This window comes from Bidens hawaiensis, unplaced genomic scaffold, assembly GCF_021521415.1.
Source record: "Bidens hawaiensis isolate Kalapana, Puna unplaced genomic scaffold, B.hawaiensis_p1.1 tig00027057_1, whole genome shotgun sequence".
NCBI classification, from domain to species: domain Eukaryota; kingdom Viridiplantae; phylum Streptophyta; class Magnoliopsida; order Asterales; family Asteraceae; genus Bidens; species Bidens hawaiensis.
The window spans coordinates 103,601-131,358 of record NW_027494356.1 but is presented as its reverse complement, the minus strand read 5'-3'; the positions used below and the strand labels follow the sequence as shown (position 1 = coordinate 131,358).

The 27,758-nt window shown below is 36.0% G+C and overlaps 4 protein-coding genes and 1 pseudogene across 5 annotated transcripts in view; 2 read left to right on the top strand and 3 right to left on the bottom strand.

Annotated features, from left to right (window-relative positions):
• LOC143574563 (protein DAMAGED DNA-BINDING 2-like) overlaps positions 1–26,304 on the top strand; it is a 114,507-nt gene extending 88,203 nt beyond the window's left edge. Inside the window, exons 2-12 of one of the 2 annotated variants that reach the window (XM_077059155.1) lie at positions 21,882–21,946; positions 22,712–22,802; positions 23,457–23,584; positions 23,676–23,798; positions 23,876–23,964; positions 24,038–24,158; positions 24,234–24,325; positions 24,402–24,531; positions 24,607–24,855; positions 24,948–25,144; positions 25,817–26,304. In XM_077059155.1, coding sequence (XP_076915270.1) covers positions 22,772–22,802; positions 23,457–23,584; positions 23,676–23,798; positions 23,876–23,964; positions 24,038–24,158; positions 24,234–24,325; positions 24,402–24,531; positions 24,607–24,855; positions 24,948–25,144; positions 25,817–26,045 — 1,389 coding nt within the window. In that variant the 5' untranslated portion in view covers positions 21,882–21,946; positions 22,712–22,771 and the 3' untranslated portion in view covers positions 26,046–26,304. Of the gene's footprint in view, positions 1–21,621; positions 21,947–22,711; positions 22,803–23,456; positions 23,585–23,675; positions 23,799–23,875; positions 23,965–24,037; positions 24,159–24,233; positions 24,326–24,401; positions 24,532–24,606; positions 24,856–24,947; positions 25,145–25,816 lie in introns of those variants that run through there. The other variant, XM_077059154.1, reaches the window with a different exon arrangement.
• LOC143574567 (uncharacterized) lies at positions 1,102–2,940 on the bottom strand. Its single transcript, XM_077059157.1, has 3 exons — positions 2,489–2,940; positions 2,228–2,354; positions 1,102–1,704 (listed from the first exon to the last, which is right to left on the bottom strand). Exons 1-3 carry the CDS (start codon positions 2,938–2,940, stop codon positions 1,102–1,104), a joined length of 1,182 nt encoding a protein of 393 aa, XP_076915272.1.
• Positions 5,361–8,432, bottom strand: LOC143574573 (uncharacterized). Its single transcript, XM_077059161.1, has 2 exons — positions 7,029–8,432; positions 5,361–5,781 (listed from the first exon to the last, which is right to left on the bottom strand). Exons 1-2 carry the CDS (start codon positions 8,384–8,386, stop codon positions 5,526–5,528), a joined length of 1,614 nt encoding a protein of 537 aa, XP_076915276.1. The 5' UTR covers positions 8,387–8,432; the 3' UTR covers positions 5,361–5,525.
• On the top strand, positions 12,645–15,034 carry LOC143574560 (pentatricopeptide repeat-containing protein At2g29760, chloroplastic pseudogene; annotated as a pseudogene).
• Positions 14,879–17,325, bottom strand: LOC143574562 (E3 ubiquitin-protein ligase AIRP2-like). The gene is made up of 5 exons (XM_077059153.1): positions 16,980–17,325; positions 16,710–16,860; positions 16,263–16,330; positions 15,902–16,135; positions 14,879–15,130 (listed from the first exon to the last, which is right to left on the bottom strand). Exons 1-5 carry the CDS (start codon positions 17,051–17,053, stop codon positions 14,938–14,940), a joined length of 720 nt encoding a protein of 239 aa, XP_076915268.1. The 5' UTR covers positions 17,054–17,325; the 3' UTR covers positions 14,879–14,937.
• Positions 26,305–27,758: the final 1,454 nt, after the last annotated feature.

The window sequence follows — 27,758 nt, the reverse complement described above, 5'->3', positions numbered from 1 at the left end:
TGTCAAGTTGGATGGATATCTACTAGATTTTTGTTACCCTTCTCCTATACAATGTGAGTATAATTTAGGGTGTAGTTGTGACTCATCGTGAATATATAAAAAAGAGATAAAATGTTATTGTTCACATATATGTATATTTGAAAAGTTTTTTACGTTTTATTATATTAATATTTTAATATCTATCTCAATTGATCCCTTAGAACCAATATTCGAAAAAAACTTCTTATATGAATACTCATTGTGTTGCTATTGTAAGTACTATATGTTATGATAATTAATAGAACGTTTTGATGAAATAATCAATATTGCATGAATTTAATGTAAAGATAACACAACACACCTTTTGACTCGTTTAATGTATTCATCACGTTAACTTTTTCAGTAAAAATGGTGATATATATCTTATTAATAATTTTCCATGTTTTAAAAAAGGGTGATATAAATTTAATAGATGCATAACACATTAAAATGTTACATCCCTTGTTTACTAATACTAATTTGAAATACAATATTCAATATAATAAAAGACAAACTCAAACAAAATTTTTACTTAGTATGAGTATAAATAATACATCAGTCATACAAGTCAATCACATAAATAGCAAAAGCTATTTGCAAGATTCGGGAATGATGGGAATAATAATGAGATGTAGACAAACTTTACATCTATCTTTAGGAATAGAGAGGTCGTTTCGAACGTAACACTCCAGCTCTAGAGCATATGAGTATAAATAATAATTATAATAATTATTTTTGTATAGATCGATTAGCTCAAATAATTAGAACATACCATACATACACAAGACTATTGATAACTTATCTGAAAAAATAAAACATCTCAAAATTCAGTCTACTCTCCCACAATAACATCAACTCAGCAAGTTGGAAAAAAAATAGTAGTTTAGGATACATGAAACATAGAAAAAAAAATGAACCCTCAACCTTAACATCACTAAGTTCAAACCTTACAAAAATTGTCAATAGTTGTAACAATCTCTACCATTGGCGGATCTAAGTTTTATTCAATAGTCGGTAGAGAATAGAACCTTATGATGACCCGAAAGTTTTTGTTCCACCACTGATCTCTATCAAATCCTCGTACTAGTTGTGAAGATCAAAATCTTCCAAGTAGTTCTCATCATGTTCTACTAGGGTTTGTGACACATCATTGTCTTCAATGTAGTTATTCAAGTACACATTCCAGTTCTCATCATAAGTAGTTGTAGTAAGTGAAGAAAACCCTAAGGATTGATCGATAGTCGAAGATTTCGGTTCGGAGACATGGGTAATGGACTCATTAGAGTCAGTGGTTTGGAACAAGGATTGCATAAAATCCAACTCCTCATCATTGGACTTAGTGATCTCTATAGAGTTTGTTAACTCTGGGGCCATAGTGGTGGAACTACCTATGGTTGTGGTGGCATTAGCGGCGGCGGTGGTGGTTGAGGAGGTGGCAAGACTTTGATCACTAGTCTTGCTTTTGATGTAGTCTTGTAAAAGAGTGAATTTAGATTTATTATCTTTTGTGTCACTTTTCTTGTTCTTTCTACTAGAATTCTGCTTTCTTTTTGTTGCATTCCATTGATTCTTTATCGAATTTTCGGTTCTTCCAGGGATTAGTTTCGCGATTTCTGCCCATTTATTGCCGACTTTCTGGTGAGCTTCAATCAACATTCTCACTTCTTCCTCACACCATGTATCTTTCTGATAACAAGCAATAGAAAGTTCCTTTTTAGACACTTTTTTTGTAACCGATTATAATCATTTGGTGATGAACAAAAGTATTCAAAAGTCACATGAAACTTGCTACATTTAAGAATATTTTGTTTCAACATTTTTATCACGTTTATTCATCATTGGATCATAAATGGATCTAAAACATGTAAAATGAACTAATAAAAAATAATCAAAGACAATCGAGATAGTGATCGATTTTATGAAAAGTGTTACTCAAATCGAAATTTTTTCGCTAATAATAGCTTGAGAGAAACAAGAGAAAAACAGTTGTTTTTATTGTAATTTGTATAGATTAACAAAAAAATATTTAGCAAAATGGACACAAGAAAGATTAATAGCAGCGCAGCTTGTTGCTCGCTTACCCATTATCCAGATGTAGCACGGTTTGTGTTTATATGCGTAAGAATCGTTACAATAATTTAAGAAAAAAATCAAATCTTTAGAAAAGAAAAATGAAATGAAGAACTGAAACTAATGCAAGAAGCAAAACCTTGATATCAGGGCGCAAATGGTTGCGCCACCTCTCACGACACTGCTTCCCCGCTCTTCCAGCCATCTTCTCCGCTATCGAAGCCCATTTCCGCTCTCCATGTTCATTCACCAACGTAATTAACTTGCTAAACACACACACAAAAAATTATGTAAAAAAATTGATCATGATGTATAAACTTTTAAGAACGTATGAACAATTTTGGAATTAATTAATAAAAATATATGAATATATTAAAGAAAAAAATGTGACAATTTTTACCTATCTTCTGCATCTGTCCATTGTCCCTTGATCAAAACCTTAGAGGTCACACCACCTTTTAAATTATTCTCGATCACAAATCGGTTTGATCCTCGATTTAGATCCTCAATGTTGTTAGCAAACACATGATCACCATTAACATCAAATTCATAGCTTTTGATAGGTGGCAAATATGGTGCTAAACAACTTCTGGTTTCATTGTGGATCATATTACTCCAAAACGAATAATCTGAAAGCGTGTTTGACGACACAAACGTTTGATTAATCTCATTGTTTTGAGTTTGGTCATGATCAACTCTTGTTCGACCACATAAGAATCTATCAATGGCGGTTAATGGTGGAGGTGCGGGTTTGTACAAACAAGGATTATTGTTATGATAATTATTATTCATGCAATTAGCAAACCCGCCACCACCGCTGCCACCATAACCACCATAGTTGCCACCTTCCATGATTGAGTTAAGACCAATAGGCGTTACTCTAGAGGTGTATTTATGCTTGTGGAATATGTTAGTTAAATGTACATAACATTGGGTTGATCATGTACATTTGATGAGAGCCGTTAGATCAAGTGTTAATCTAATGGTTGAGAATATTTTTTGACTGTGACCTTTGGACTTCCTTTTTTACAACAAAAGATTACGTGACAAGATATGATTGGATGTTTGAACTTAAATGTTTTTTTCTTATTAATAATTGTATTTATTGAGGGATGGTATTTGGGAGAATAGAGGGCATCAAGCCTCGATTGTAATTCCATAAATTGGGAATTCTTTTACATTTAGTAGCAATTATTATTTTGCTAATTATAAATAGTTAATTAAATTATGTTAATTATATTATAAAATAAATAAAGAAAATTATGTATTATACATTTATATTGGCGTAAAAAAATAATTGCATCCATAAACGTCTACATAAGTTACATTTTTATATCATACATGAATTTACTCTTGCATGTCATCTTTCAATTGTGTTAGTTAAATTTTTATTGAAAAAAGATCATTAATTCTACTCGGTTCGTATTTGTTAGGGTATGCTACAATTTTTTCTTTAATATGTTATTATAACTTGATGTTTGTATAAAAATGTATGACAAATCAATTCACAAAACAAAGTAAGGAGTTCACATTAATTTTGTGCGTATATTCATGTATTTATCTAATATATTGATTAATGATATAAAATTTGCGTTGCATAACATCTTTTTCAACTAATGTGGGGGTAGTCTACTAAGTAGATGTTCTTGTCTTTATATAGAGAAGTCCTAGATTAAACATAGACAACGAAGCAGAACTATTTATGTAAGTATAACATTTAAAACTAATGCAAAAACATCATTTAATTAGTGAATTGTTATGTGACAACATTGCCATGCGTCTACATTACCTTGTGCACCCATCTCAATTCCATCTAATGTATATCGAATATTCGCTCGCATAAAGTTTGAACATTTGTAAATGATGTGTGACCATGTTGTCACGTAAAGCGTGGTTGTATGGGTAATTAATATCATATTAAAAGATGACTCTTTTTATTATTTTTATTATATTATTATTGCAACTTCTTGTTACGATTTGCGTATGCTATCATTTTAGTTATCTTTTTTCTACTCTTAAAAATTGTTGATAATAATATATAAAAGCATATGGTTTTCATTCTGTTCAAATGTTTTCACACTGGCTTTATACAACTTGCAAACTAAACGAACCTAAAATCAAGTTAATGAAAACCAAATAAATTAATTGAAAAACACTTCCAAGTTTCTTTGGATATTTAGAATTTTGAAACACTCAAAACATCATCCTCCATAACACCTTATTATGTAAGGTTCTTTGGATACTTATGTAAACTAAGTATTTAGATTATTCACAAAACTTAAATCCAAACAACCCTTGACTTTTGAGTTAATTCACATCACATTAATTATGAGGTTGCTGGTTTACATAAGTTATATGTAACCAATCATCAAAGGGCATTTGCCCCGGTGCCCAACGAACTGAACGACATTTTAGATGTAGAGGGTTCGAGCCTCGTGAGGACAGTGTTGTAGTAGTATTAATATTATAAATAAAGATTCTCGTTTAAAAAATAAATGTATGTAACCATGGCATTTACTACTACTACTATTATTAGCCTAATCGTTGAAAACAGAAAAAATTAATCAGAAGTTCAGAACTACATTAATCAATGGAGTCCAGACTCCAGAGGGAGGTGTTATTTTACATTTTTATGTATAGAAGAATCCATTACCAAACAAAAGGTTTAACTTTGGGGCCTAGGCACACTGAACAGTGTAGTTGTGTACTAAACATGTGACACTATAACTGAGTATAACATTAAGCTTTTACAATAAAAATAGAAAAAAAAATTAAAACTACTATTTTAAAACTACAGGATTTTTTTAAGTAATTTACAAAAGTAATATAAAGTTTTGTTTTCCAAAAAAAAAATGCAACTTAGAATCCTCTTAATAATTTGTAGTATTCAATATTTAATAAAAAAATATAAACATACAGTCAACATTTCAATATGAATTTTAAAAAAACTTAACAAAACTCAATTATCTTTTTATTAAAAATGTACACCAAAATTTTCTTAATCTTTCCCATATCAGAAATCACTAAACCCAGAGCAACATATAACTTTCACAAAACAATATGTGTGTTGTGAATGAACGCCCAAGGGCTCTCACACCCACGCCACTGCCACATCAGCGAAACCACGGACCTCTTTTAATGCCCTTCAACCTCTTTTGGAGTTACTGGGCCACCGCCCATTCTTCTTGGCGGCCCTTCGCACCCTACCGGCATGGCTTAACACCCCGAAAACGCCCCTTAACCTGCAAAAATGCTACTACGTCCGAGATGAAGAGGCTTTAACCCCCGGTGACCTTAAAACAAAACCAATGCTCTGGACTTAACCCTTCTGTCTCCGCAAAAGAAAAACTCTACTAAACCAAAAAACAAATGCCGTTGTAAACTTATTATCTTTTCCTTCTTTTCTATATCTATTTTGATAACCGTAGCCGTGGTGGTTAAGCCTCATCGGAGTTGACATTTTCTGGCGACTCGAGCGGGAAACAAGTGTCTCGGGCACCGTTGCTCCATAGGAATTGTGCATAAGTTGCACTATGAAAAGGGTTATTAGGTTCAATAGAAATGGCTTCCAAAAGGGTCTCTTCAGCAGCCCATAAGTCATTCTTAGCATGCCATAAAAAACAACCGTATTTACTTAATGCTTCTGCGTCTTTAGGTTCTATTTTTGAAGCCTTTTTGAAGTATTCTTCTGCCCTGTTTTTATCCCACAAAAACAAAAGAAAATTATTATAGTGTCTAAGTAAATACTTATTAAAAACCTAAAATAATGATCTATTGACAATAAAATATGTCAAATTCTGATTAGTTAATCATAATCGTCATCATCGTCGTACTCAGTATATCCCATCAATAGCAAAGCTATGGTAGGGTCTGAGAAGGGTAAGATGTAGACAACCTTACCTCTACCCCATGGGGATAGAGAGGCTGCTTCCGGTGAGACCCCCTGCTCAATAGTAGTTTTGCATCAAGCCTTGGACATAAGGCACATAACACTCAATCATCGGGACGCCGGCTGATTGGTGCATGTACCCTTGTTGTTCGGCTATCAACGCCACCACATGATGTCTGATTAACCTTCCGCCACCTTTAACGTTATTTTCACAAGATTAGTAGAATAAAGTCAAAATTTGTGCAATTTCACTTTTGCCCACCCGAGGGTTCACAAATATATACATTATATATATAAAAGTGTAAGATGTCACTCTCTATATTTGATTGTTAATATTCAAACATATATTATAAGGGTGTTGGGGTGTTCCTAAGGGTATTCAGGCATTATTGGTTTCGGCAAGCGGGTATCTAGGCTAGGTCGGTGGCAGGCGCCATCACTTCGGCTTCGTGACCCAATTATATGTGTGCGATGGAAGCAATGATCAGCTGGATTTGTTGAAGAAAACTGATTCGGGTATGGGTATACTGCCACCAGTGAAACAATTTCAACCGGGTAAGTCGAGTGGTCACTGTTTGATTGGCTATCCAGTTTGGTCTATCGGGCAAGTCGGGGAAACGCCTCTAATACCCTAATGCTACCCGGTTAACTCAAATCCGAACAACCAAAATGATACAGACTCACCTAATTTTACCCGATTTCACCCAAAAGTACCATGTTCATAAGTTCGGTATTCCAAAACAAACTAATTCGCTTTTCCACACAAAGCTTTTAGATTTGTTGGCAAACAATCGGGTACTTTTATCCGATTTGTTTCCCAAATCCACTACCCGATTCATCAAGTGTAGAGTTCCGAAACAACTTGATTCATCGGGGTGGATTGTTCAAAACTACCCAAACTGCCCGATTCGCTTCTCCGAAGCCCCCATCACCCTAATATTATACCACCATGACTTCAATTGAATACTACTAATTATAAAGTTGATTAACACTTAATAGAGTTATCTTAAACCACAAGAAGTTACTATGAACATTAGAAACATAAACTTACCTTTTATGATCATGTGAAAACATGTAGAGAAACTGAGCATAATTAGCCAGCAAAAGTGAGTTCTCAGGCTCTTTCAATACCCCCATCTGATAAACAAACTCCGTCTTCAAATACTCCCCAGCATCCACTTCTTCCTCCACTTTCACCGTCACGGGCGACAGAAATCTCCCCTTCGTTTCACCGTCAAGCCCACCCTCTCCGCCCACTCCCCTCATCTCCTCAGCTTCCGCCACCACCGACTCCCATAACCCCAATTCCTCCACCTCCGACCCATCTCCGGCACCGGTCGGATTCACCGCCGGTGACGAATCTCCGTCAGGAACAATCGTCTGATGCTCATTTCTCGGGTCAAACTTCCCATCACCACCAGTGCCGGAGACTCTCCGGAATTTCCCACCGCCGCCGTTGACTCCACCGGAATTTATAAAATCAAATTTTGTGTTCATATTCGTATGATCGACGACCGTGGAGACCGATTCCACCGTCGCCGGCAACAGCGGCGGTGCGGCGGCGTGAACTGACATTGAGTAAACACTGTAATTAGCCAACAATATCATAACACACACCATCAAATTCGGTGTATGCGAAAACACTTGCTGAAACAGCCACACAAAAGACGCATTCATCTCTTTCTGAACCCGAATTAATATCCCTTGTAAATCCTCTGGAAACAACACCTCTCGCATTTGCAGAGTGTAACTCTGAAGCTCACGGATAATAAACACCATCGAAGAAAATGCTTTCTGCATCGAACAATAAGCGAATTCACCCGCTTCAATCAACCCGTCCTCCATCTGCTTCTTCTTCTGTATTATTCGCAACGACAACGGTAAACTCACACTACTCGCCTTCCGTTCAATACTCGCCGGAATCATATTCCCCGCCCATTTCGTCACATCGCCGGAATCATTTTCCGGTAACCGGAATTTGAGACCAAACCCATCAATCCCATTTTCAAACTCTTCATCGGAATTATTTTCCGACGAATTGATGACGTAATTTTCCGGTATCTTTAACTTTTTCCCATCAAACCCATTATCAAGCTCGTCGTCACGGCGGTGTTTTTGGCCGGAATTGTTCTCCGACGATATGATGACGTCATTTTCCGTGAACCGGAATTTCCCATCAAAGTCGTCGTCGGAGTATGGTGAATCGAAGGTTGCACTGAGGATTCGTTTGATACGATGTTGTTTATTACCTAGGATTAAGGTACCGTAGGAGCGAGAACGGTTGTTTAAGGTCAAACAAGTTTGTCGTCGTATTGATGAGAATGAGGTTAGGGATGAAGATGACGAAGAGTGTGGAATTGAAGGTTGAGACCAATTCAAACACGCTGCTGTCGTCACCTTCACTCCCATTAGAACGACGATGACGTGTGGAGGCGTTTAGATCCAAAGCCGCTAATTAAATTAAGAATTGTGTTGAATCACGATGCTAATTGATATGAGAAAATTGTTGGGTACGTAAATCTGATGAAAAATTGAAAACTAATAGAGATTTGAATATAATTATATGAAAATTGACCTTGAAATTGAAAGATTATTTTCTTTATAACACCTGAAGCTACGGCGGTTTTCCGACGACGTTACCGGAGTTCAACTTCCAATAAGGACAACGTGTGAGGTGTATAGTTGATGTGTTTGAGGATTTTCATATCAACCGTACGTGGAATGTATTGGAAATTTGGTATATTAAATTGACACGTGTCGTTCGGTGTAATTGTGATGTGTTTTTGAAGGGACCTGTATGGCAATTAGATGAAACTGGACGAGGGGTGATGTCTCAGGATTCACGGGAAGAAAGATCTATGGTTTCTGTACAAGTGCCACGTCTCCTCACCGACTTATTAACTTTCTACTTTTGTTCAATAAAACGTGAAACTTTACCTCCTTATTTTTCATTTAATGTTTCAAATAAAAGGTTACAAACGAGCTGAGCTACCCACCAATAACTCGAGATCGACTAATGAGAAAAATCAAATGAGTTGAGCTTAAACAAGTTTGAGTCTAAAAATAAGCTTGTTTGGTCAAAACAATTGAAATCACCACATCTTAACAATTGGTTTGTATGGCGGATTCCATAACGTGTGAAAGTTAAAACATTCGGGTGTTGGTTTTCCGTTTTCCCATGTTATTTCTCTTGTTCTTCGTATGTTATTTGGGCTTGGTTTCTTGCTAAGCTGCTAGTTCCAATTTGGTCAAATTAAGACAAATTCAACAAAAACATGACATAACCATGTTTTGGTTAGCTATAAATCATAATCTTTGAATTCTAACACGTTATTAATATCACGTATGACTACACCCTTAGACCCATAAACACTATCTAATTTGGATTACGTTTTGACTTTTGAGCACAAAATCCACAACTCAAACCCAAACTATTTGATTTGTATTAATGTTGATTTTCTTTGGTGATTATTCAAACTCATTAGACGTATGTATAATTTTCTGGAAATTCCATTTGGGTTGGATTTATGCTCAAAATCATCAAATGAGACATGTGAGGGGTTAAATTCTTATCAAATGGATTTCTAATGAATCTTATTCAAACTCGTAGTTTGAGGCTGGAAACTCTTCTTTCTCTTATTCGAGTTTGAAGAACTGATACGATATTGGGTCCGTAGTCCAGCATACCCAACACACCACAAAGGTCCGTTATCTGACCTATAATAGCACAATGAAGATCCATCAAAGCGTCTTCAACTCGGTCAAAATAATGTTGAATAACAGCCTCAAGTCAAGTCTAGGATGCATAATTTAAGGGTTCAACATTTGACTAATAAATGTTTCCTATAATATTTAGGGCACGTTAGTTTAATACTTGTACTTTTCGTTAATATTTTTCTTTTAGTATTTATAGTCTTGTAATAGGAACTAGAGAAGTCTTAGACCATGTGTACTCATAACTTTCCACCTTTAGGCATTATGCGTCACGTGGCGCCCAGTCAGAGTTATGGTTTTTTACAAAAACAGGCTGTAGTCATAACTCTCCACCCCCAGGCATTATGCGCCACGTGGCGCCCATTCATTATTAATTTTATTTGTTTTTTTTAAATACTAAATCATTTAAATAAATTAACATACAATTAAAAAATACATTAAACTTCCAAATAAAAACTAAATTAAAAAAAATACATAAATAATACTAATAAAACTAAAACTTATTATATTTTTCTAAAATTTTCGCTCGTCGAGTGGCTTTTAGAGATTGGACTATCGGGTCGTCTTCGGATAGCTCATTTGATAAAACCTCGATGTCTTTGTCCATTTCATTCCTTCTAAGTAGGTTGACAACGTCCAAATTTACTTGAAGTCGTTGGGTTCCAAGGTCGTGTAAAGCTTGGAGTCGAGAGTTCATTTCTTTGAATTGACTTTCCATTTCGGGATTCGAACCCGTTGCCGACGACGAAGCGACCCCTTTCCCCTTCCCTTGGCCTTGCTTCTTCTACCCCCCCCCCGGGCCGAGGCATCTCGATGGTATTCACGGCGTCATTATCTCTTAGGTTGAAGTTTCGAGCGTCGGAACGGGGCGTGTCTACATCAACCGAAGACGATGTTTTAGACTTTTTTTTTTACGCGGACCGCCTTCGGCTTCGGCATCCAACACCATGCCCCATTTTGGGTGAAACCTCAATAGGTATTTCCAAATGCCAAAGTAGTTGAAGGCCCCACTTAACCTTATGTTGATACTCTGTCAACGCGTTTTTAATGACTTCAGCGTCCGAGACACTGCTACTCCTATTTCAATTCATCCGAGAGAAAACCGTATGGAAAGCCAAGCATTTGGTGTTTATGTCGCCCCATTTCGACAGTAACGAATCTTTTTCTCGGCGTGAGTCCCCACCAAGCGCGTGGAACAACTCTATAATTTTGTGCCAACATACCCCCATTTTTTGATAGTTCGCTAAAAAAAATAAAAACATTACAAGTTTAATGATTGTTATAAGAAATTTAAAAAAATATATATGTATTTTAAAAACATACCACATTTGGCATCTTCCGATATCGCGCACCAAGCACGAGCACATAGTACGCACTCGTCGATGGGCTTCTTTCCGTGTTTTCTTGGACGTCTGCGTTGGCTCGAACCTCCTCCGGTCTCCGGGACGGGTTGTGTCTCCGGCACGAACTCGACCCCGAGTTGGGTCTCCGAGACGGATTGGGAACCCGAACCGGCAAAAATGTTTGTCGTTGGGTTTTGGAAACCGGGCACCACATTTGGCATAGAGTTTTGTAGAAATGCAAAGTACGCGGCCATTTGCGGGTCATATGCGGGACGGGTATGGTTGGCGTCGGAGCGGTAGATTGGTTCGGTTGTGGATTTTGGTTGCCTTGACGGGCATATTGACCGAAACCGAGAATATTTTGGCTGTTATTCGGAAACATGATAGTATAAATATTTGTGTAAAAGATATAATTGGTATAGAAGTGGAAGGAATGTGTTAAAAAAATGAGTTTGGTTTGTTTTTTTAGTATAAATTTAATTAATATAATTTTTTTAAACCCAACGGCTCCTAACGTTAACATGGCCCCAACGGTTATTTTTTTGATTTGCGTGCCATTAATCCGCGTTTTACTTATAACGTAGCAAAAAAAAATTACAAAACGCAGGGGGGGGGCAGTTACCCCCGCGTTATAGCTCACAACGCGGCACACAACGTGCCAGTACGCTTGGTCTTAGAAAAAAAGAAATGTTTAATTCTCCTCTTTAATATATTATTTTCTTAAAAATAAAGTAGTTATCTCGAATCAAACGTATACTCTTGTGTTCGATACGTTGCCATGAAATTTACTTTATAGTTTTCTTTTTTTCCAAATTTTAGGTTGTTCAATAACATTCCAACTTTGTTTATTAAAACTTTGACCACAAAAAAGTTTACTTAAGTTTTTCTCACTATAAATAAATTTATAATTTATAGTCATAGAGGTTTAATCAACCCATCAACGGCACCACAACTACACCGTCTATATTGTGTTGTCTTTGGTGAATTTCACGTTCTTTTTATTATGTCCATATAAGAGAGATTGAATCTAACTAAATTTCCCACCTTAAACACCGCTAATACATTTTGGATGTATTAGTTCTTAATGAACAAAGAATAAAACAATTAAGCAAGCCTAGATAGAAAAAAAATCCAAGATCATTGATCTCTTAGACCCTTCTACTCGATCAACCATAAACAACCCCATAAGATTTTTATAGATAAAACACAATATTATTTGGTATGAGAGTCAAACATTACATACACTCTTATTGTGGACGTCACTAACGTTGTCTCCAGAATACCAGATGCCACCTACATCCTCACCATTGCAACCTCTACTCGTCATCATTAGTCACTACAAATATATATATAAATATATATATATATATATATATATAACAAGTGAACCAACATAACACTTTCGTTTAAGTGACAGTGACACTGACAGAAGACAAGTAACATAAGTATTTGAAACCATACCTTTCACATAAGTACAGGAGACACTCGTTTTAATTAACCCCCAAACCCGTTCACATAAGTATTGAATATTTGAAACCATACCCGAGTTTGTGCCGCAGGTATCAACTCAACAAGAACCAACCTGATCATCACCGGCTGCTAGTGCAACCATGGCAGCCACGAGCATGCCGGCCTCCACCCTGCAGTTCCACCACCACCACCACCACCTCCACATCTCTCCACCTCCTTCTTCATCCACCTACACACCAGTCAACACCCACAGACACTTTGCACACCACCCAACAATATTACTCATCAACCAATCCTCAAACCCGAACCAACTCAAACAAATTCACGCCCAAATGCTCCGCACTGGTCTTTTCAACGACACCTTTTCAGCAAGCACCCTCATTTCCGCTTTTGCCCTTTCAAATTTACAAGATATTAATTATGCACACCAACTGTTCGACCAAATGTTCCAACCAAATGTTTACACTTGGAATGCGTTAATCCGGGCGTACTCGTCGAGTGAAACGCCAATTCAAAGCCTTGTTATCTTTACCCAGATGATTCACCGGGGTAATGAAGTGGCACCTAACAAGTTTACTTACCCAATTGTGATTAAAGCTGCAGCCGAGGTTTCAGATGTTAGAGTGGGACGGGTTGTTCATGGGATGGCAGTTAAGACGTCGTTCGGTTCGGATGTTTTTGTGCTAAACTCGCTTATTCATTTATACGCGTCGTGCGGATGTTTGGACTTGGCGTATAGTGTGTTCTTGAACATCCATGTGAGAGATGTTGTTTCGTGGAATTCGATGATTACGGGGTTTGCGCAAGGTGACTGTCCGGATGAAGCGTTGAAGTTGTTTAAACAAATGCAGTGTGAAGGATTGAGGCCTGATAATGTTACAATGATGAGCGTGTTAACTGCTTGTACAAAGAAGTTGGATTTAGGGGTTGGGAGATTAGTTCATTCGGTTATCGAGAGGTTTGGGATTACACGAAGCTTGAATTTAAACAATGCGTTGCTGGATATGTATGCAAAATGTGGAACACTAGATGATGCACAAAAACTTTTCGATAAAATGCATCAGAAAGATATTGTGTCATGGACAACGATGCTAGTCGGGTTTGCAAAGTCGGGTCATTATGTAACTGCTCGAAAGCATTTTGAGAGTATGCCTAATCAGGATATAGCTGCGTGGAATGCGTTAATTTCAGCTTATGAATAAAATGGTAACCCTAAAGAAGCTTTGATTGTTTTCAATGAGTTACAAGTGAGTAATAAAGCAAAACCGGATGATATAACGCTTGTTGGTACTTTATCTGCGTGTGCTCAAGTGGGTGCATTGGATATGGGTGGTTGGATCCATGTGTATATCAAGAGACATAATATTAAACTCGGGTGTCATCTTGTAACCGCATTAATTGACATGTATTCAAAATGTGGTGATCTGAATAAGGCTCTCGAGGTGTTTAAGTGTTGTGATGATAATAATAAAGACGTTTTTGTCTGGAGCGCGATGATTGCGGGTCTTGCAATGCACGGTCACGGACGGGACGCGGTTAAACTTTTCAAGAAAATGCAAGAGTCAAACGTTAAGCCTAAAGGCACGGGCTTATTGGAAGAGGGTCGGGATCTTTTTACAAAAATGAAGCAAATTTACGGGATTACCCCTGGTGTCAAACACTATGCGTGCATGGTGGATATGCTCGGTCGAGCGGATCGTTTGGAAGAGGCTTTAGAGTTAATAAACACAATGCCGATGCCTCCTTTAGCTTCGGTTTATGGAGCTTTGTTAGGCGCGTGTAAACTTTATGGAAACGTAGAAGTTGCTGAACACGCGAGTGCCCGGTTGCTTGAACTGGAGCCGTGGAATCATGGTGCGTATGTTTTATTATCAAACGTATATGCTAAATCGGGAAAATGGGATAAAGTTGCTAGTTTAAGAAAACAAATGAAAGATGTTGGATTAAAGAAAGAACCGGGGTGTAGTTCGATCGAAGTCAACGGTTGTGTTCATGAGTTTGTTGTGGGAGATAACGCGCACTCGCAATCTAAAACAATATATGGAAAGTTGAATGAGGTTTTTGAGAAGTTAAAGTCAAACGGGTATGAACCAAATCGGTCTCAAGTGTTACAATGTGTTGAAGAAGAAGATATGCAAGAACAAGCATTGCATCTTCATAGTGAGAAGCTAGCCATTGCTTTTGGGCTCATTAGTTTGACCAAAAATCAACCGATTCGGGTTATGAAGAATCTTCGTGTTTGTGGGGACTGTCATAATGTTGCAAAGTTGATTTCAAAGGTTTATGATCGAGAGATTTTGTTGAGAGATCGTTATAGATTTCACCGGTTTAAAGCAGGCGAGTGTTCATGTAAAGATTACTGGTAACATATTGAACCAATAATATCTAGATATATAGAAACATTAGAACTTGCAAATATGTACACCTATACAGCTATACTATTAATGTTTTGGAATTTGAAACAAGTGGTAATTTTTCTATGTACATGAACAATCTCTTTGTGTTTTCTTTAAAGATTATGGCTAGATCAATTGTGTCACTTGCTTCAATATAAATCCAGAGATCGGTTAAGTTCACTCCTTTCAAGCTTTCCCTACAAAAAGGGCATGATCGCGATCTCTCGTGCCTGGTCAACAAAAAAAGTCAAAACTTTTAGCTTTATAAACATTTGGGATTCTTGAATTCAAATTATAAGCCAAGTTTTTACAGGTTTTCTTGAACTGGTCAAGATTTAGCTTTATAACACTTTCAAATGATCCAGATTTGACCAACTTTATCCTAATTTGTAGGGTAACGGGTCAAACGGATAAACAAAGAAAGTGAAACTTTTAGCTTTATAATACTTGGGGGTTCTTGAATTCAGATTAAAAGCCAAGTCTTTACAGGTTTTCTTGAACTGGTTAAGATTAATCTTTAAAACACTTGACTGAAATGATCAAGATTTGACCAATATTACCATAACTTGTGAAGCTGGTAGGGTAACGGGTCAAACAGGTAAACGAAAAAGCTCAAACTTTTAGCTTTATTACACCTGAGAAATCTTGAATTCAAGTTAAAAGCCAGGCCTTTCCAGGTATTCTTGAACTGGTCAAGATTTAGCTTTATAACACTTGACTCAAATGATCAAAGATTTGACCAACTTTACCCTAATTCGTAAGGCTGGTTGGGTGACGGGCCAAACGGGTAAAAAAAAAGTCGAACTTTTAGCTTTACAACACTTGGGATTCTTGAATTCAAACTAATAGTTGAAGTTTTTCCAATTTTCCAAGTTTCCTTGACCAACATTACACTCAACTCTTCTAGCTAGTGTGTAACAAATCAAATTAGTCAAACAGGTCAAATTGATCAAACGAGTCAAAATTGAAATACTTGAATGTTAGAAAGAAATGTATCTTACCAATCGCGATAGCACTTCAAGCATAATGAATGGTTGCAATTGGGCAACACCACCTTACTATTAATCTCCATACAAATCCCGCATTCGACCTCTCTTTCCACATCAGCAACCGAGAGTTTTTCCCTATCAAAACCATCCTTTCGCGAGTAGCTAGTCAACAACATCTCCTTCTGTTTCCTCTCCTCCATATCATTAATCCCACTTTGAAGTTGCATTATTGATGGAAACCACAAAACCTGTGTCACATTAAAATGTTCATAACAAAAGTATATATATATATATATATATATATATATATATATATATATATATATAAACTTCATATATTAATATACAACCAATTTTTTTTTCAAAATCCTTACCATAAAACTGCCTCATGCTTGCTTTTCTTTCACGAACATGCATACTTGTTTTCCCATCAGCATATACCTGTTTTAACAAATATTAAATAATTAACCTAAAGGTTAAATTTATGTGTTTATCTTGGGTCGATATGAGTGGTTGTTTCTCATATAGCGGGTCATAATGGGCTGTTATGATCTTGAACGTGTGTAACCAATGCCGAAAACCAGAAACAAAGCTGAAATGTACAGTAATTTTAAAAAGAAAAAAAAACATTTTTTTAACAAGCCTGTTTTGGCAAAACCCATTCTGACCCGACCCCTCAACTTGAACCTGTCCTGACCCAAACTAAAAAGACACTTTTTTAAACGACTTGTTCAAAACCTAACCCATTCTAAATCGAGCCCGCCCGACCCAACCTGTTTGCCGGTTGGGTTTACTACAAGAAAGAACATTAAAGTTATACCTTATAAATAAAAACACGAATCAAACCAAGCGCTCCAGCAACTCTACAATCCAACCATGGAAAAAGTTTTGAAAACAAATCTGCCCCATGACTAAAATGCAATCTGAACTGAACATATGATCCATCACCATCCTTGATCAAATTTAATGCCCTGAATAACACCATAAAAATAATATTCTTTTAGAACGACAACTATATTATAAAGAACTACTATATAAACAGACTAAACAGAACGATACATCAATACAAACCGAACCATAAAAAACTTACAGAGTATTGGCGTGTTGAATATCAGCTTCAAGTGATTTAAGAGAATCTTTATAATATTTCTTCCTCATTATCATAATAATAATATCGTCTTAAGAAAACACAGAGCTAAAAACCCATCAAACACCCGTAAATTTAGCAGTCGAATATGTGAAAAAGAAGACAACCCTTCTGACGGTATTCAAATGCGGATTTCGATAAACATTGAATATCACAAATTACTGATTTCGATAAATCCACTTTTTTCTTTAAAAAATATAGACTCACTCCAACTTTACACTGTTTCTAAAGGACTCTTTAGTTTATAATATGCGACTTGTGTGTTAAAACTTGAAAGTTTTACATGGTGTGTATTTTTGTATATAACTTGCGTAAAAAGTTAATTATGTAACTTGTGTAAAAAGTTAACGGGTCAAATTATAATTTTAATATTTTTATCGATTAATATGGCTCCTAAAGGGTTTTTGGCCTAGTGATACCAATGTGTTGATTAAGATTTTTTTTTTATTTTCAACATATTAGGGTTTGAATCTCGTGATTGTTATAAACATGTATAGTTTAGGAGTAGAGTTACAGGACGTGTGAATTGTTGTTATAGAGAAAGATGATATGGCATTTTAGATGATTTTACTAAATTATATGGTTTATTATTGTGTGAAATTTAATAGGCTTGGGTTATACATACACTATGCTGGTTATTCATACATCAGGGTAGCCTATACGAGTCGTATAGGCTCTATACGGCTCATATAGGTGCATGATCAAGTCGTTTTCAACAGAAGTGTCAGGTTTTATTCTTTTGTATCGCATAGCCCCTATACGGCTCGTATAGGGCTATATGACTCGTATAGGGTCTATTTGACTCGTATAGTTTTTTTTTTTCAATTTTAAAACTACAAAATATTAAAAACAACACCCGAGTTGGTTACAAAATAAAAATATACATAACAACTTACGTACAACATGAGTTGCATAGGCTATAAGAGCTGGAAAATCTATATGGCTTGTATAGACTCTATACGGCTCGTATAGGTCAGACGAGTTGCGTAGGCTATACGAGCTGGAAAATCTATACGACTCGTATAGGGTCTATATGGCTCGTATAGACTACAAAAAGCTGCCACACTGACACGTTCATACGCAGGTCAATAAGTTAGGGCTATACGACTCGTATAGGCCCTATACGAGCTGTATAGCCTTATTCCCACACCAGGGGACTGGTGTATGCATAGCATGACCCAATTTTATAACATTTACCCTAAGTTTATATGTCAAATTGTCGATCGATAAGAATTAAGCCAATCCTTGCTTATATTGATATAAGTGTTATCTTTATAAAAAGATGTTAGTTTAAGTTTTCAACTATATGCGGTCAGCAAACTTCCCATTATAATTTGACCCATAAGGTAAAATTATTATTATTATTATTATTATTATTATTATTATTATTATAAGAAAAAAAGAACTTAAGAAACAACTAAAAAATAAAATAAAAATAAAATTGTAATGTTTGGTGGTAATTTAAATTTACCAACGGATGAAATGGACCTGTTGATGGACCACATAACTGACTGTGACCCACATCTCAATAATGCATGGCCCGGTGAGGATAGGAATATTTTTTTTGGGGGAGTGACGATGGAATTTACTAAAAATAAATGTGAGTATATAATTTTATATTTAGTTTGTTGCTATGATAATACTTTGGAGCTTGTGGAAGGTTCGGAATGCGATGATTCATGACAGGACGGTGATTCAGGAAGTCGGGAAGAGATAAAGGTCGTTAGCTTTCTTTGAGTTCGGAATAGATCGAACCTTGGCCATGTAACTTAGGAGGAATGGAAATTTTCAATAACTTTGAGGTGTGAATTGTTTGGGGCTGGGTTTATTTGTCGTGTTTTGTTCTCTTACAATGATGAATGACGGAATGTATTTTAGTGTGCTAGTCCATGTCTAATTTATGAATGAATTCGTTGGATCTTTCTAAAAAAAAGGTTTGTTGCTATGTGTTATACGTGTCATTTTGCATCATTCATCATTCACCTCACCACTCAACCTATATTATATTCATCATTTTGCATTTCTTACTGTTTTTTCTAATATATCTTTAATGCTAAAAAGTAAAAAAATTAAACCAATAAAAAATCTGTCATCTAGATGGTTGAGAATGGTTTGGGTTATTCTCACCACGCCATGTGTGAAATGGAATAGAGGGGTGTCGTGCTTCATTTCCATCACGACGCCATTCACATGCCAAGCGAGAACATTCTCTTCCATCACTTGAGTATACCCTAGAGGCCATGGCCTAAGGGTCCGAGAGGTATCCTTCGGTTCCCATCTATTTCCACTCTACAATAACCCCAATCAAATCTCCATAGCAAATCTTCACTAGGGGTGTTCATCGGATCGGATAACGGATTATACGGGTTATTCGGTTCGGGTTATTCGGATTTGAAAATTTTTGGACCCTATCCGTAATCCGATCCGATCCGAATCAGGAATATTCCTATCCGATCCGAATCTATCCGAATTCAATTCGGGTCGGATTCGGATATATCCGAATAATCCGAAATTATCCGAATAATCCGAAATAAACCTAAAAGATTTTCCTATTTTTTTGTTCATAATATTTAATAGTTTAGAATCACAATAAACATATAAACCGAAAAATACGAACTACTCTTGACACAAATTTTAAGTTTAAAGTTCAAATAATAGTCTAATAAATATATCAAACCGGAAAATAGCACTAAAATCATGTTTTTTATTCGGATTAAACGGATATCCGAATAACCCGAACAATCCGAATTTTTTAAATTTCCATATCCGAATCCGATCCGAATCCGAATTAGTTATTCGGATATTCGGATTGATCCGATCCGAATATCCGAATAAGAATTTGGATCGGTTTATTTGGGTATCGATTTCGGTTCGGATTTCGGTTTTTTTCGGATTTCGTGAACACCCCTAATCTTCACAATATATTAGTTTCCACTACTTAGAATATTTAAAAGCACATTCTTCATGTGGAACACAATGTGATTGGTTGAAACATATTTTTCTTACCGAAACTCCATGTGTTTCTACTCCTATAAATTTAACAAACTTTTAGGTAATTTGGTAAAAAAACACAAGATGCCCTTAATTGTTTGAATGATGTAAATCTAGTTCTTTGGGTACATCCGTACATCTCTATGTGCTTCTAGTACCTTTATTAATAAATACGTCCGTTTTAAATTTTTGATTTACATCATAATAAAATTACTATTGAGTTTTACTTGAATTATCTTAAGCCTTTATCATTTAAATCATAAAAACTTAAAAATCTCATTCAAACTAAAACCAAATCCGGGTTTAAACTATTTGAATCGAGCCCTTATTCTTTGCTTTATTATAGTTTGGACTTTTTGGGCTGTTCAACTTGATAAACGCTTTTAGTTTTGTAGATGAAGACTTTTAAGAGATAACCCGTATCAATCATTCGACGCCCCATACTCAATCAAAAGGCTGTCATTTTTGCAACATAGTCGGGTCACAAAAAAAATTTCTACTCCGGATCTAGACACTTTTGTAGATAATTTTAACAACGATTTTATTTAACTTTACTTTATTAATTTAATAAAACACTAATATAAATGTCTAATGTTATACTATTCTTAGTGTCTTTTCCTGATGCGTTTTTATATAGCTCAATATCAAGCACCAACATAAAGTTAATATGTAAATCTACAATATAATTTTAGCCTTTTAGATATAAAGGGCCGTAAAACCCCAAGTCAGTTCGTTTCAAACACAAGAAGGTTCGATCTAGCCAATTGGTGTGGATAAAGAAGCTATGTTGGTAAGGTTAAAGAGAAAATAAACAAGACAAATCAAGCATTTCATAATAAGTAACCGGGACCACCTTATAACAAAGTAGATAGTGACATTGTAACATCAGTCCAGATGGGTACCATAAAAAGGACCATTATCACCTAACGAAGAATTTAGTCTAAATATAGATTTGTATCCATCAGCGGTACTGTAATAAATGTAACAATTCATGAAATTTTTAATACTTGTTCCTTCACCAATTACTTTCACTGAATTGTGAGATTGTATAAGTGTTTGCAAAGATGTACCAACTGAGCCAGTTTGGAAATCCAAAACCGGTTCGTAACCCAACCCAACCCAGTGCCACTTCTAAAACCAATTTGAGCCAAACAGATTCCAACCCGACGAAATCGTCAATCTGTATTCCCATTCTCCCTCTTGACACCGAAACCAATTCGTAATCCGACCTATTTTCCTCAAACCGGTTTTTGACCTGAACCAGTTTCTCCTCAAACCGATTTGACCCAAGCCGATTTGGTTTACAAGCCGAAATGGTTGAGGGCTGAGGCCCATAACCCGAACTTCTTTGTCTTCTACAAAGTTTGGTGTGGGTATTTGGGCCTACTTTATGTATTATGGACCCTATTTAGGCCCACAACCATTTATAAAACACCGCCGGAAACTTATGGCAGAAGAATGGCCGACAACGCACCACGTCAGCTCCCGCCAGTTTCCATCTATGAAAATGTCCCCAATACCCTTACTTAGTAAAACCCAAACCCTCCCCCACAAGGACAATTTGGTAAAATCAGTTCCAAGTTCTCAATAGTCGGTTCACATACCCTCCTCCCGCTTCAGTCTCAACTGCTTCAATTTCATTTCCACACACACACACAAATCATATACGTATAAACAGTGTATCTATCGGATTAATGTCGACTCGAGCAAGACGAACGGCGTCGTTTCCAAAGGTAGTTATTGAGCGAGACACTGACACTGAGGAAAGCTCAGATGAAGAAGTAGAAGAAGAGGTGGAAAACGATGTCGTTGAGTCTGAAGAAGAAGAAATAATTGAGGATCAAAAGGTTAAAGATAATGGAGGTTCCGATAAGAAGGGGAAAACGCCTATTACTATAAGTCTGAAGAAAGTCTGCAAGGTATTAGGGTTTTAGGGTTTCTGTTTCTGTTTTAGTGTTAGTCGGTTAGGTTTGTTACGGTAATGACAATAAACACTATAAATGAATTTGTAAACGCTCACTCGTATAGTTTATGATAAAAAAAAAACAACATATTTAGAAGGACGTCAAACGTGTAGTCGGTTGGTAAAGCCTGAGTGGTGTGGCTCACCGGAGCTAAAGTACAACAAATTAACATATTTAAAATGAAAAATAAATAATAAACGCACATTACAGCAGCAAACCAATGCGAATTCCGTTGGTATGGACGGTATTGACACTAAATCATACACATAAGTTAGTAAGCCAAAAAAATAAAAATCTTTTGTGGCACCGACATCGAAGTTATATAATTTGTGGTTTATGTTTATGGGACAAAAATCTTCCCTCTCGAACAAAAGACTTTGTCGGGTTGGGTCGAATAGGCTATTTTTTGAGTTATGGAATTGGGTCAGTTAATTAAGGATAAATTAAATGAGTTACATCTAATTTATGATTACATGTGATGTGGGCTTTATTTATGTCTAATTAGGAGATCTAGTTCATCTCTAATTGTACCGAGTCATGGTTTATATAACCTAATCAAAGTTGTGATTATGGTTATGAGTTTGTAATCAGTTTTAGAGTTATATATTTCCTGGTTAATAAGATTGAGTGTTATTCAATCCAAGTTCATTGGGCGCATTTTCGTTTTGGCAAGTTATATCAATTCGTTCTTGAATGTAATGATTTGATGCGTTTTATTAGGTTTGTAAGAGAACAGGTCATCAAGCTGGTTTTCAAGGAGCTACTTACATTGATTGCCCTATGAAGCCATGTTTTCTCTGCAAATTGCCTGGTATTTTGCTTATTTGTTGATTTATCTGTCAGTTTATTGTTCATAAGTCGATAACTGTTATGAAGTTGAGTCTAAAATCAACTGATGTTCTGTGAAAATCAAGATATATCTTATAGAAATTGGTGGAAAAATGATTGCGTTAAATGTTACATGAGGTCCCTACATGTTGGCCAAAATTGTTGAAAATAAGACTAAAAGATTTATGCATTTTGGCTAAAACAACGAAAAGATTGAAAATTGCTCACATTGGGGGAAAAAATTTTAGTGGTGTAATTGGAACCTTAATTGATAGGATTCGCGTCTGATAGCTGGGCCAAACCATCTATGGCTGTCTGCTAGATGATCTGGCTCATTGAGCCTTTCTATACGATGGCTATAGTCTGTAACTCCGTTTCTAGCCCAAGTTGTGTTGGTTTGAAGTTTGGGCTCTTCTGGCTGCCAACTTTTGAATCAGCTTTTGTTGAGGATTCAATACTTGTTAGGACTTCAGGACTTCAGTTGTAAAATAGTCTTAGTTCGTGGTTTGGTTGTAACCTTTTTGTAACTGTCAACTAACTCACAGCTATTTGACTAAGTAACTAACTATATGTTTGTTACTCTTGAGCTAATGAGGTTACCGAATAGTCTAAATTTTTGTTTATTTGAATGGTGAAGGTCATACAACAAATACTTGTCCTCACCGGGTGGCTATGGAGTTTGGGGTCATTCCAGCTTCTCGTAAACGTATGCATAACCCTTTCGATTATGTATTCGAACGCCAAGTTCGCCATGGAGTTTCTTCCGTAAGTTTCAAGTTACTTCATCTTATAATCTCATCATTTATTTAATCAGTAAATACCTGTAATTCATTGTTCTCGATGTTTTCTTTGATAGATAAAACCTGCATTTGTGATCCCAAATGAAGTGAATTGTGCAGTGATTAGATACCATAGCAGACGCGTCACATGCTTAGAATTCCATCCAACTAATAACAACCTTCTTCTATCAGGCGATAAGGTTAGCAACTATACATTTGAAGTTAGTTTTAATTTCTTGTTTTGACTTATATTTCAAAGTTTTGTTCTTTATTACAGAAAGGACAATTAGGAGTTTGGGATTTCGGTAAGGTGTATGAGAAGACTGTATATGGGAACATACATAAGGCCCTACTCAACAACATGAAGTACGTTATTTCATACCACATAATAATAAACGCTTAATATAAGCATATAACACTTAATATAATGAACTTGCAGGTTCGGTCCAGCAAACGATGGAACGGTTTATACAGCATCTTCAGATGGAACTGTTAGTTGCACAGACTTGGAAACAGGTTTATCAACTACATTGATGGATCTCAATCCAAACGGATGGCAGGTACTCCTTTTGATTGTTTTTATTAACTTTTTGGTGTGAATGCTTGTAAAAAGTTTTAAAAAAATAATAATTCAGGGTCGTAACAGTTGGAAAATGCTGTATGGTATGGACTTGAATGCAGAGAAAGGTCTTGTGCTTGTTGCAGATAGTTTTGGATTCTTACACATGTATGCTAACTTGTCCTTTTTTTTAACTAAAGTCGATGCATGAATAAATGTTATGTACATTTGATTATACATGTAGGGTGGATGCACGTGCCAATTCTAAAATAGGGGATCCGGTTTTAATTCATAAGAAAGGAACCAAAGTTGTTGGATTGCATTGCAACCCTCTTCAACCCGACTTTCTATTAAGTTGTGGAAATGATCACTTTGTAAGTATTATTATATCTCTGACTTTAGTTTTTTGAGTTTTTGTCTATAGTGTGATGTATCATTATGAATGTTAGGCTCGGATTTGGGATATGAGGCGTTTAGAAGCTGAGTCTTGTCTTCACGAGCTTCCTCATAAACGAGTTGTTAATTCGGCTTATTTTTCTCCTTTAAGTGGAAGTAAAATAGTGACTACATCAATTGATAATCGGATTCGTGTGTGGGATTCTATTTTTGGTAACTTGGATACCCCAAGTCGAGAAATTGTGCACAGTCATGATTTTAATAGGCATTTGACTCCGTTTCGGGCTGAGTGGGACCCGAAGGTGCTGCTTTATTATTTTTTTATTTTATCTTTGTGTGGTATTCTATGAGTGGGACTTGTTTTGGCTCGTACTGAACTTGATCTTTTATGCAGGATCCGTCAGAGTCCCTTGTGGTTATTGGGCGTTATATAAGTGAAAACTACAATGGAGCTGCTTTGCATCCCATTGACTTTATTGACATCAGCACGGGTCAACTAGTATCTGAGGTTATGGACCCAAACATAACCACAATTAGTCCCGTGAACAAGTTGCATCCACGCGATGATGTTTTAGCAACCGGTAGTTCAAGGTTTGACTTTGACTTCACTTGACCATCTCTTTCTACTTTTCCCATCATGTTAGTTTCTCCATATAATCATTACAGTTGGCCTGTAAACCAACTGAACGTTGAGTGAACAATTCGTGAATTGTTCGCTTGGAAGTTCGTTTATGCTTGTTTATTTAGTTTGAACACATGTGTTGTTCGTTTATTCAAGTGTGATTGTGTGAATGCGCGTTTATTTATATTTGTTTACGTTAAGTTTTGTTCGTGAGCCTGCGTTTATTTAAGTGTGTTCGTTTACATTTTTAATATATACTTTGTTTTTTTTGCCTCGTTACAACTTAGTTTAGTTTAACTATTTTAGACTTACAAATTGTTTTTTCACATTACTTTTTAGACCCAACACATTCTTTTAAATTTTTTTGTCCCATTACAGCTTAGCTTAGTTATGTTTGTTTAATTATCTTCAGTTCGTGAACCATTTGTATATATTGTTAATGACGAACATAAACGAACACGAACGAGAAGACTTTGTTAGTTTAGTTATTCGTGTTTGATCGTTTGTTTGGTTAAAGTTAATTGGACGAAAACGAATATGCTCAGCTCCTGTTATTTCGTTTACAACCCTAATTACACGGGCGTTTTGATAATTAATTGTGGTAAAACTGACTATACAAAACTCGGTTGATCTTGTTTTAGGTCCTTATTTATTTGGAGGCCAATGGAAAAGTCTCAGATGGTGCAAGAAAAAGAAAAAAGTAAAATCCTGGTCTGCGATAGAAAAAACAGCAAGAAGTTTGGAGATGAAAGTGATGACGATGATGATTCTGGTGATGGTTTTTCAAGCAAAAAAGGTAAAAATTTGAAGCACAAAAAGCCGAATCTGGTAATAACGCCTTCTAAGAGCAGCAAGAAGAAGAAACCTTAAAAAGTTGTACTAGGTGTAGTGTTTTGTTTGGGGCTGCAAAGTGTCTTTTTGTCTTGTAAGATTCTTAAAAACTGTAAGAATGGGGGGAGGGGTAGTATTGTCCTATGTTTGCTGTGTATTTTGTGCTATGTTACAGCAAGCCAGCAGGCCCTCTGCTTATAACCATCGTTTTTTAAAATCACAAATATACCCGTGCTAACGGGATTTTGAGCTGAAGTTACCTTTGCTTACTCTTTATAAAACATGTAGAATTAGATTATGTGTTTTATTTTTGTTGGTGTTATCATGTTTCTGTCTTGAATGTGTATCATGTCGATGTATTGATTTTTTAAGAAAGTGAAACGGATATCATCCTCATACGATACTGAATACAAAGAGTGGACATAATAACTGGTAAGATGTGGGAATTTGTTGAATTGAATTATTGAAGAAAGAGAGAAAAGAACTCCGACATGAAAACACATATCCCAATTCTTATTCTGATCTTGAAATTTTCAAGATGTTGTAAGAATCTATACGTAGAAAAGACCACTCCTTTTCTAAGAACTTGTTTGTGGTGTTATTTTTGTATTTTGTTATTTTAATGTTGTGGTTTTTAAGCTGAATACTAATTTGCGGGTGGGACTTTACTAATCTAGACAATTTGAAATTATTAGACATCACTGAAGTATCACAATGTAAACGTGAAAGACGCTTATTGACAGTGATTGTATACTTTGTTTTTTGGTTCATTTGGAAACACATGAATGAGAGGGTGTTTAATGCTCGGTCATTGTATGTAGATTTCACGGTCGAAGAAATTAAAAAGGAGTTTGTTTGGTTGGTTTATGCTTAGGTTGAAGCACAAGGAAGTTAATTGGTCTATTTGGGCCAACTCTCCGTTGCTTTGCACTAAGGATTGAGAGGCTCTTCGGGTCGCTTTAGTTATTTTCGCTCATTCTCTTGTAGTTTCTTTCTTTCTTGTCTTTGTTTTTCCCAGCTTCCCGTTGGAGGCGTCCGCGCCTTTTTTTTAATATACTATCTTTTCTTGCCGTGCACAAAAAAAAGAATAATTGTCCTTTTAATTATTTGTCACATTTCTATTATTTTATATTATAGAACGAAGATAATATTAATAATGGACAAATAGTTGAGCAATGATTAACTAATCAATATGATTAAATGAGGATTTTGAAGCCGGTAAGCCTTGATTGGGTCAATTCATGGCACCAAATTGGTCCACAATTTTTTTTTCTTATTTTTTCCCTCTAGTATCGTAACGAATACCCGACCAAACGTCAGTTTTTATTTATGTTTTAATTTCACTAACCTATCCTAAAACTAACTGATTTAATTTTTGTTCTAATTCTGCCACGTTAACGAACATGACCGAAACCGGTTGAGTACGCGTAGTTTGACCACCCAACACTCGTGATACTGACAATGCTCTGGTTTTGCCAATGCCTAAGTGATACTGACCGACGCCCCAAAATTGGTTCACCTCAAATTTATATATCCTTTTGTTTTAGTTCCGTTACCCTAACCAAAACACACCAAATTCACTTCGAGTTATCGCCTCAACCCGGAAACAACAACGCTTGAGTTTTACCATCGCATGAGTTTTACCGACTGAATAAACATATTTATAAAAACTTACGTTTTCTCTATTTTCTCTATATTAATCTGACGAATTGTTTTTTTGGTATACCCCAAATTCGTGTTAACTAACCATCA